This window comes from Oncorhynchus nerka, linkage group LG7 (genome assembly GCF_034236695.1).
Source record: "Oncorhynchus nerka isolate Pitt River linkage group LG7, Oner_Uvic_2.0, whole genome shotgun sequence".
NCBI lineage: Eukaryota > Metazoa > Chordata > Actinopteri > Salmoniformes > Salmonidae > Oncorhynchus > Oncorhynchus nerka.
This window is the reverse complement of record NC_088402.1, coordinates 79429795-79440511: the sequence shown is the minus strand read 5'-3', so window position 1 is coordinate 79440511 and position 10717 is coordinate 79429795. Positions and strand designations below refer to the sequence as shown.

The 10717-nt window shown below is 43.2% G+C and overlaps 1 protein-coding gene across 3 annotated transcripts; it reads right to left on the bottom strand.

Annotated features, from left to right (window-relative positions):
* Nucleotides 1-456: 456 nt before the first annotated feature.
* Nucleotides 457-7490, bottom strand: LOC115122814 (zinc finger protein 740-like). 3 transcript variants are annotated; one of them, XM_029652077.2, is made up of 7 exons: nucleotides 7407-7490; nucleotides 5553-5719; nucleotides 4985-5218; nucleotides 4560-4700; nucleotides 4313-4442; nucleotides 3982-4100; nucleotides 457-662 (listed from the first exon to the last, which is right to left on the bottom strand). In XM_029652077.2, exons 2-7 carry the CDS (start codon nucleotides 5595-5597, stop codon nucleotides 477-479), a joined length of 855 nt encoding a protein of 284 aa, XP_029507937.1. In that variant the 5' UTR covers nucleotides 5598-5719; nucleotides 7407-7490; the 3' UTR covers nucleotides 457-476. The 3 variants fall into 3 exon arrangements, with proteins under 3 accessions (XP_029507937.1, XP_029507938.1, XP_029507940.1); XM_029652078.2 differs by having other exon boundaries at nucleotides 4313-4439; XM_029652080.2 differs by lacking the exon at nucleotides 5553-5719.
* Between the last annotated feature and the right edge of the window lie 3227 nt (nucleotides 7491-10717).

The following is a 10717-nucleotide window of genomic DNA, read 5'->3' as shown; positions in this document are numbered from 1 at the left end:
CCTTTATGCTTGGTAGGGCAGAATTGCCCAATGGTGAGCTTCCACAAACTCTCAATGGTAAAAAATCTAAGCCAGGGGAACATATTGGTTTGACCAAGCCAACCTTACATTGAGTGTCCATGGATCATTCACCGTCCCAAAAATACTAGTCCAATTGAGGCTACAACATATCAGTTTGTGAATCCATTATTGCCATAGTAATATGACAGCTTGCCCAAACCCCTCCCACCCTAGGTCTTGTACCATGTACGTAACGATACAAAAATTAGAATAAAATGAGTAGAAAATGATTCACCATCCCATCAACAGGATATGAGCTCAGTGTTGAGAACAGCATAAGTTTTGGTGTCTTTGTCTTAGCCAGGTTTATCTGGGCTGAGGGACAACGCAGTACTGGTCTGCTCCAGTATGTGGCATCATTGAGCTGAGGACTGCTGACTGTGTGTTAGATGGGGGTTTCTCCAAGGGGTCAGAGGTTAGACAGCCAGACGGCTGTTCTGCTGCTGTAGGGGGCTCCAGGTGGCCGTGTGCCCAGGTGCATCCTGGGAGTAGGCTCCTCCTCTGCTCTCGCAGGAGAATGACTGGTTCTCCTCCTTGGGAAGGCTAGTCCTCGCTCCACACAGACGCCGGTGACGTAGCAGACGGTCCGTCCGTGAGAAGTTCTGAAACGAGGGTAGAGGGAGAGAAAACTCATAACCACAAATGACGGGAGTCTAATGTACCTACCTATTGACTCCAACCCCGAATCATGTTCAACAGGAAAACACTGTGGAGTGCTGCAGATAGAAATGTGACGAATAGAGCCGACATGATTCCTTATTCTACAAATCAAAACTATTTCTGTGTGTCAAGTGCCGAATACAAGGGTGTAAACTTAACTGTGAAATGCTTGCTTACGAGCCCTTCCCAACAATGGAGAGTTAAAAATGTTTAATGAAAAGAAAAATTGTAACACGAGGAATGAAATACACAAGAATGGAGCTATTTACAGGGAGTACCAGATCAATGTGCAGGTGTACATGGTATCTGAGATACAGTAGATACAGTGCATTCGGAAAGTATTCAGACCCCTTGACCTTTTCCAAATTTTGTTACGTTACAGACTTATTGTAAAAATAGGTTAAATACATTTTTTCCTCATTAATCTACACATAATACCCCATAATAACAAAGCAGAAAAAGGTTTTTGCAAATTTATAAAATAAAAAAAAACAAGAATACCTTATTTACATAAGTATTCAGACTCTTTGCTACGAGACTCAAAATCGAGCTCAGGTGCATCTCGTTTCCATTGATCATCCTTGAGATGTTTCTACAAATTGATTGGCGTCCACCTGTGGAAATTCAATTAATTGGACATGATTTGTAAAGGCACACACATGTCTATATAAGGTCCCACAGTTGACAGTGCATGTCAGAGCAAAAACAAATCCATGATGTCAAAGAAATTGTCCGTAGAGCTCGGAGACAGGATTGTGTCGAGGAACAGATCTGGGGAAGGGTACCAAAACATTTATGCAGCATTGAAGGTCCCCAAGAACACAGTGGCCTCCATCACTCTTAAAAGGAAGAAGTTTGAAAGCACCAAGACTCTTCTTAGAGCTGGCCGCCCGGCCAAACTGGTCAGGGAGGTGACCAAGAACCCAATGATCACTCTGACAGAGCCCCAGAGTTCCTCTGTGAAGATGGGAGAACCTTCCAGAAGGACAACCATCTCTGCAGCACTCCACCAATCAGGCCTTTATGGTAGTGGCCAGACAGAAGCCACTCCTTAGTAAAAGGCACATGACAGCCTGCTTGATGTTTGCCAAAAGGCACCTAAAGGACTCTCAGACCATGAGAAACAAGAGTATCTGGTCTGGTGAAACCAAGATTGAACTATTTGGCCTGAAAGCAAGGCATCATGTCTGGAGGAAACCTAGCACCAATCTTACGATGAAGCATGGTGGTGGCAGCATCATGCATTGGGGATGTTTTTCAGCGACAGGGACTGGGAGACTATTCAGGATCAAGGCAAAGATGAACAGAGGAAAGTACAGAGATCCTTGATGAAAACCTGCTCCAGAGTGCTCAGATCCTCACTGGGGCGAAGGTTCACCTTCCAACAGGACAACGACCCTAAGCACACAACCAAGACAACGCAGGAGTGGCTTCGGGACAAGTCTCTGAATGTCCTTGAGTGTCCCAGCCAGAGCCCGGACTTGAACATCTCTGGAGACCTGAAAATAGCTATGCAGCGACACTCCCCATCCAACCTGACAGCTTGAGAGAATCTGTAGAGAATGGAGAAATTCCCCAAATACAAGTGTGCCAAGCTTGTAGCATCATACCCAAGACGACTTGATGCTGTAATCACTGCCAAAGGTGCTTTACACTGAGTAAAAGGTCTGAATACTTAAGTAAACGTGATATTTACGTTTTTTATTTTGAATAAATTAGCAACAATTTCTAAATACCTGGTTATTCTTTGTCATTATGGGGTATTGTGTGTAGATTGAGGGGAAAAAACAAATGAATCCATTTGAAATAAAGGTAAAACATTTTTTTAAATGCACATGAAGGCAGGGTAAGTGACTAGGTACCAGGATAGATAATATTAAGAGTAAAAAAATAACCGAGGGGTAGCAGCAAAATAAAAGTATAAGTGTATGTGTGTGTATGTAGTGAATGTGTGTGGGTTTTGTGTGAGTGTGGGTATAGTATTGAGTGTGTGTGTAGAGTCAGTGCAATATAGTCCGGGTAAACATTAATAAACTATTTAGCAGTCTTATGGCTTGAGGGTAGAAGTTGTCTCGGAGTCTGTTGGTCCGAGAGCCGATGCTCTGGTAGGGAGCTAGGCCCCACCTTCTGTAGCCCTTTGCGGTCGAGAGTGGTGCATTTGCCATACCAAGCGGTGATGCAGCCAGTCAAGATGCTCTTGATGGTGCAGCTGTAAAGCTTTGAGGATCCGAGGGCCCTTGCCAAATCTTTTCAGCCTCCTGAGGGGCAAGAGGCGCTGTCGTGTCCTCTTCACGATGGTGCGGGTGTGTGTGGACCATCTTAAGTCCTTAGTGATGTGGACACCAAAGAAAATAAAGTTCTTGACCCACTCCACTAGAGACCTGTCAATGGAGGCGTGCTCTCCCCTCTTTAGTCCACAATCAGCTCCTTGGTCTTACTGACATTGAGGTAGAGGTTGTTGTCATGGTGCTACACTTCCAACTCTCTGACCTCCTCCCTCTATGACCAGGCCTACCACCGTCAGCAAACTTGATGATGGTGTTGGAGTCATGAGCGGCCACGCAATCGTGGGTGAACAAGGAGTACAGGAGGGGACTAAGCACACACCCTAGAGGGGCCCCTATGTTGAGGGTCAGCATGGCAGATGTGTTGTTGCCTACCCTCACCATCTGGAGGCAGCCCGTCAGGAAGTCTAAGACCCAGTTACAGATGGAGATGTTCAATCCCAGCTGGGAGAGGGCAGTGTGAAGTGCAGTTGAGATTGCTTCATCAGATCTATTTAGCATCATCTGTGTTTCTGTTGGGGAGGTAAGCAAATCGGAGTGGCTTCAGGGTGTCTGGAACGATGGCGCTTATGTGTCATGACCAGCCTTTCAAAGCACTTCATATTTACAGATGTGAGTGCTACGGGGAGGTACTCATTTAGACAGGTTACCTTGGAATTTTTGTGAACATGGTCAATGGTGGTCAGCTTAAAACATGTTGGGATTACACTTCAGAAAGGTATGTTGGTTCTACATAACATATTTCTATTTGAACATTCCAAAACATTGTATCCCGTCATGCTGATACCAGGTGTGTGTGTTAGGAATGGGGTAGTGTGTGTGTGTGTGCCCCAGGTGTGTGTGTGTGTGTGTGTGTATTAGGAATGGGGTAGTGTGTGTACCAGGTGTGTGTGTTAGGAATGGGGTAGTGTGTGTGTGACAGGTGTGTGTGTGTGCACAGTGTGTGTGCACAGTGTGCAGTGCAGATCTCTCTTACTTGATTGCAGCGATCACACTGGTAGGGCTTCTCTCCACTGTGAACTCTCTTGTGTCTGTCCAGATGATATCGCTGAATAAACCGCATGTCACATACGTCACATGCAAACGGCTTCTCTCCTAAACAACACAAAAACACTGTTCAAAACATAATGGTATGGATGACCGATGGAATTTTTTACTTAACAAAAATAAAACATTGGTTTTTGGTTGTGAGTGAGAGTCGTGCATATTTCTCTACTATGTGATTTTTTTCTGATGAATGTTATAACTGTTGCCACATTTGCTGAGTATTGCTGAGCAAGGAAGTGGAAAGGGAAAGTGATTTCAACCTGTATGAGTGAGGATGTGCCTCTTCAGGTGGTAGCTACTTCGGAATGCTCCATAGCAGTGCTCACAAATGAAGTTCTTCTGTACTAGTGAATCATGATCATCATCACCGTTAATATCCATCTCCACCTGCTGAGAAACCCAATGAGTGTTCAGAAGAGTACAACTTCTCATATTACACACACACTTCTGTCCTATAAGTGTATCCAACATTGTATATTCCATTTCCCCATCGCACACACTACTTACCTCCACTTTCTCTCTCAGTTTGTTGGGTGTTCCTGATTTTCTGTGCTTCTTCTTTGTCAATTGCATATTCTGGCTGGCCTGCATATCTTTCTCATCCAGCAGCCTGGGTGTGTGAAATGAGTGTCCATCTTTTCTGATTAACTATCGAGGAGAAAGAGGGGGGAAATAAATAAATAATGGGGGGAGGGGGGTGTTGTTGGTAATTCAAGTTTATAACATACTCACCAAAATAGAGCTACGGCTTAGATATTAATTATATGTTTTAGATTGCTGATAGATTTACAATAATTACATAAACATAATTTCTGATTAATTGCCAAACGTAAACAACAACAGTGTTGTTCTTCATGCCAATGAACACAGAAGAACTTGTGTGTAGACTACGTCCTATGGGCCTATAACATTAGTGTGTCTCTGTTTCTCACCAGGGGTGGGCAGCTGACTCCCGAGGGCAGGACCATGTGGCTGTGGTGGGCCTGGTGGTTGTTGTGGTGGCCGTGGTGAGCCTCGTGAGACTGGTGCTGGTGGCTTTCAGGGTTGTTGTTGTCTCTCTGACCCTGGCCGTGCTGTGAGGTCAACTTCTTCTGACTGCCGGACATGTTGTTGGCCTGCATCAGGGCGATGCTGGACAGCACCGTCTCACAGCCCAGCAATCCAGCCTACAGGAACAACACAAACAGCAGTTCAGTTGGAGCGTAGAATGGTGGCCTAGGAGGGTCATCAACCCAGCCTGCAGGAACAACATAGGACAAAACACACAGAATCTCAGAGTCAGCAGCAAGGTCCATGCCAGGGCCAGGGCCGCAGTCCCACGCATAAAGGCCCAACACACAAGGCAAAAATCCTGAGGGGACTGTAGATGGTCATTCACTGACTGTTCTCTGTTCTTCTTTTGCCTGGTGTATCAGGCTTCTAAGGGAAAACTGTGAGGAAGAGGGAACAGAGACTAAATAAATAGAAACAAAACAATGATGAAAGGAGAATTCAACTGACCCATTTCATGTGGTCTCGAACGGAGTTGTTGGGATGGTGTGTCATCGCCGGTGCGTGGTTTGAATGCGTGTGTGTGTTTGGGGGTAAAGGGGTGCGTCAAGGGGGGTCACTCAGGATGAGGGGTGTGAGAAGAGACCACACTCACCCAAATAATCAGGGGCCAAGGCCTGGAAATAGAGGGTTATTGTGAGGCCAAAATGATTGTATTTTGTTTATTTTTATTTGGACTATGACTACAGGCCTATATATACTAGTTACAGTACAAGTTGGATTAATCATGAAGGGTGCTTTTATACATTTGGCTTTATCAACTCAACAAAGGAAGTTTATATCAGGCTTGGAGAAAGCAGCCACGATGGTTTGGTGTATGCCACCTCTTCCCATGGAAAACATAAAACATTGTTGCAATGGAGACAGAAATAAAGCTAGACAAGGACAAACAGTTTTTTAAATGATATTGTAGTTCATGAGGATGATCGGAGAAGGGGTGATGATTCATGTATGGGCAAGTTACTCAAGAGAACATTCAATATTGACCAAAGTATTATGCTAACGATATATCACATTTTTGGAGTCAAGTACAAAAACAAACAAGAAAGCCTAATTTAGCCTTGCCACACAGTTGATCATCTTCTATGTAAGTACTGGTCTTCATGCAAAGGGCCAGCTAAAGCTGCCTGGAAGTGAGGGTCTACCTAGCTTGTTAACGCTGCCTGGAAGTGAGGGTCTACCTAGTCTAGCTAGCTTGTTAACGCTGCCTGGAAGTGAAGGTCTACCTAACTAGCTTGTTAACGCTGCCTGGAAGTGAAGGTCTACCTAGCGAGCTTGTTAACGCTGCCTGGAAGTGAAGGTCTACCTAGCTAGCTTGTTAACGCTGCCTGAAAGTGAAGGTCTACCTAGCGAGCTTGTTAACGCTGCCTGGAAGTGAAGGTCTACCTAGCGAGCTTGTTAACGCTGCCTGGAAGTGAAGGTCTACCTAGCGAGCTTGTTAAAGCTGCATGGAAGTGACGGTCTACCAAGCTAGTTGGCTTGTTAAAGCTGCCTGGAAGTGAGGGTCTACCTAGCTAGCTAGCTTGTTAAAGCTGCCTGGGTGTGAGGGTCTACCTAGCTGGCAGGTTTGTTAAAGCTGCCTGGAAGGAAGGGTCTACTTAGCTAGCTAGCTTGTTAAAGCTGCCTGGAAGTGAGGGTCTACCTAGCTTGTTAAAGCTGCCTGGAAGTGAGGGTCTACCTAGCTTGTTAAAGCTGCCTGGAAGTGAGGGTCTACCAAGCTAGTTAGCTTGTTAAAGCTCACACCCACAGCACAATGATAATGCAGTATGGGTCAAATGCATTGGATAGATAACCTGTTTTGATATTGCAATACATTAAAGCCTGTAAAAAAAAGCAGTAGTATTCCGTGCTCTAATTAGCTGCAATAATGTCTGAATACTGAGAGAGAAAATATTTGCCAGCTCAACGTTAGCTAGTTACCTAATAAGCTAGCTAGCCATCTATCTAGCTAGCGAACTAGACATCACAGTCTGCCTGAGTTTTCGAGACCAAATACCAAGACATGGGTAAGATTAGTGATTAATATAAAAATATTGTTCCGCTAAATATTTTGTGAATAATCGATCATGAAGTAACGTTTGAGTAAAGCAAGGGTCTGCTTAGGTGAAGCTAGTCAAGAAGAAGACTCACTGGTTGAGTCCCCACCCACACAGATAACACAACAGCAGGCAGGGCGTGCGGGTTGAGCAAACTACACATTGTTAAAACTCTAATTTGCCTTACAATTCTGGGAAATAACTTAATCATATGCATTGTTAACTCTATGGTGGCTTTGTTGGGAAGTGCATTTTAGAATTGGTTTACCTTAAGATTTAGTTGAGTTTTGCAGATTAATATTTCTTGTCGGAGTTCCAATTTTTCTCAGTTTACAAACACAGGAAACGCTACCGGAAGTGTTCACCCGTAGAGCGCGTCCACGTGATTTGAGAACAACGACGCATAATGTCGGCCATGTTGGTAAGGGAAAGATAATGGATAGTTTCACATATGGAACAATGACTCAGATATTTCCCCGGATGTATAAATATGAAGCATCCTTTTTTACACTCCACCAAATATGGTGATGGAAAGGAAGCCCAGTGGCCAGCAGTGGGAGAAGATAGAGCAAGATGGATTTTGGCCGACGTTCTGCTAATTTTCTCATCGATTAAGCATTTGATTTCAATACAGTTTTCTATTTCCAAACTAAAATATGTTACGAATAGAGTGGACTAAGTTTGATGGACTTTACTCTTCGCCAAAGTGTAAAACAATGGTGTTCTTAGGAAGGAGTGCAAAGACGAATTGAGATATTGCACAAGCGCACTTTACGGAATAGGCGTTCCCTAACATAAATATGCAAATAATGCTAGAACGCGCCAATAGGATCTCGCTAGCTTGTTCTGGGTTCTGCCCACCTCCTTGCTTGTTCTGCCCACTATGATTAATTGTATTCCCATTGGCAACGATAGACTCTAGTCTATCTGGAGTTAGTTATAAAAAATCTTTGGTAATTCTCCCATGAGTTTGATGTGTTCATACCATTCCATTATTTTCAGTTCTAGACATTATTATGACCCAGTTCTCCCCAATTAAGGTGCCACATAAAAACATTACTGTCATCACAGTAAACTACTTCATACACCAACCTTTGACAATCGTTTTGATAATCTGGACTGTTCTCCTTTCCCAGCAAGCTGAACCAGAAACACACAGTCACAAACTCAGGCTGTTCAATGGGAGAGCAGAAGACCTTGGTGAGATGAAAATGGGCAAATAAAAATCTTCTGTAGTGTATACATTACTATCAATAAAATCTCACCTTCTCTATAAATTGAAATCACTCATGTTTCTTCATCTCCTCTACCAGAAACCTGTGGGACAGACAGGGACAAATGATTAATTCCATCCCATTTAAAAATGTCTTTCATTGACATAGGTTTTTTATCAAAATCTTCAAATTTGAGATCTGAGATAAGGAGTCACCTTATTTAGAATTACAGCCATGTGGTTGTACCAATTATTTACTGTATATTTACACTAGATAACAGACAGGTGGTGCTGTTTTAAAGCCTCAACGCCTCCATCTTGGCATTATTGTAAAAATATATATATTTTGGAAGCTATAGAAATGCATTTATTAACGTCTACATTGGTTTTGCCACATTTATTATATTACAGACACCTTAATGTATTATTTAAAATTGTATAATGTGAGCTAAACATAAAAATGTTTAAAAAATATATAAGAACATTTTACATTTTTTAGAATGTTACTGTCCCCATTGCAACAAAAAAAATACTTAAATACATGTAATGTTGTATTTAATTGAAATACTAAATAATTTCATTCATTCCTATGGAGGACTGCTCCTTCTGGAGAGTGCCAAAATGGGACAGTGGCTTACATAGCATCAGCAATCCAGGGTTTATATTCATCATTGGGTTGTACCCAATACCCATGAATACACCTATAGGCTCTCTGATTGTACCGTGTATGGGCGAAAGCCCAGTCTACACGCTCTGCCAAGCCATGTGAGCCCACAGCTTTCCACATCAACCACAGCTTCAGATAGTCGATCACTGTATTAACTTGTCCCATGTATCCAGACTCATGTCATATAACTTATCCTGCTGGAACAGGCATGTTGTGTTCGTGCTGTAGCAAGGCTTCAACAGGTTCTGTGGAAAAGGGGAAGACATGAAGAGATTCTGAGGTTTCGCTCAAGAATGACGACAAATGACTTTTGTTCGAAGAATGACCACAGAAGGGACTGTAGAAATATGTAAAAAGGATCAGTGGTGTGAAGTACTACATAGGTCGTTTTTTGGGGTTCCTGTACTTTGCTATTTATATTCTTGACAACTTATACATTTACTTCACTACAGTCCTAAAGAAATAAATGCACTTTTTACTCCATACATTTCCCCTGACACCCAAAGGTTCTCGTTACATTTTGAATGCTTAGCAGGACAGGAAAATGGTCCAATTCACGCACAAGTATCAAGAGAATATCCCTGGTCATCCCTACTGCCTCTGGTCTGGTGGAGTCAGTAAGCATGCATGCTTCATTTGTAAATTATGTCTGAATGTTGGAATATGCCCCCTGGCTTTCCAAAAAAGAAAAGAAAATGGTGCCATCTGGTTTGCTTAATATAAGGAATGTGAAATTATTTACAGTGCATTCAGAAAGTATTCAAACCCCTTGAATTTTTCCACATTTTGTTACGTTACAGACTTATTATAAATTTGATTAAATTGTTCCCCCCCTCAATCTATACACAATACCATGACGAAGCAAAAACAGGTTTTTATAAATGGTTGCAAATTGATAAAAACAAAAAAACTGAAATATAATATTTACATAAGTATTCAGACCCTTTACTCAGTACTTTGTTGAAGCACCTTTGGCAGCAATTACAGCCTCGAGTCTTCTTGGGTATGACACTACAAGCTTGGCACACCTGTATTTGTTTTTTTCCCCCCATCCTTTTCTGCAGATCCTCTCAAGCCCTGTCAGGTTGGATGAGGAGCGTCGCTGCACAGCCATTTTCAGGTGTCTACAGAGATGTTCGATTGGGTTCAAGTCCGGGCTCTGGCTGGGCCACTCAAGGACATTCAGAGACTTGTCCTGAAGCCACTCCTGCGTTGTCTTGGCTGTGTGCTTAGGGTCATTGTCCTGTTGGAAGGTGAACCTTCGCCGCAGTCTGAGATCCTGAGCTCTCTGGAGCAGGTTCTCAAGGATCTCTGTACTTTGCTTCATTCATCTTTCCCTCGAACCTATCTAGTCTTCTAGTCCCTGCTGCTGAAAAACATCCCCACAGCATGATGCTGCCACCACTATGCTTCACCGTAGGGATGGTGCTAGGTTTCCTCCAGACTTGACTCTTGGCATTCAGGCCAAAGAGTTCAATCTTGGTTTCATCAGACCAGAGAATCTTGTTTCTCATGGTCTGAGAGTCTTTTAGGTGGCTTTTGGCAAACATCAAGCAGGCTGTCATGTGCCTTTTACTAAGGAGTGGCTTCTGTCTGGCCACTACCATAAAGGCCTGATTGGTGGAGTGCTGCAGAGATGGTTGTCCTTCTGGAAGGTTCTCCCATCTTCACAGAGGAACTCTGGAGCTCTGTCAGAGTT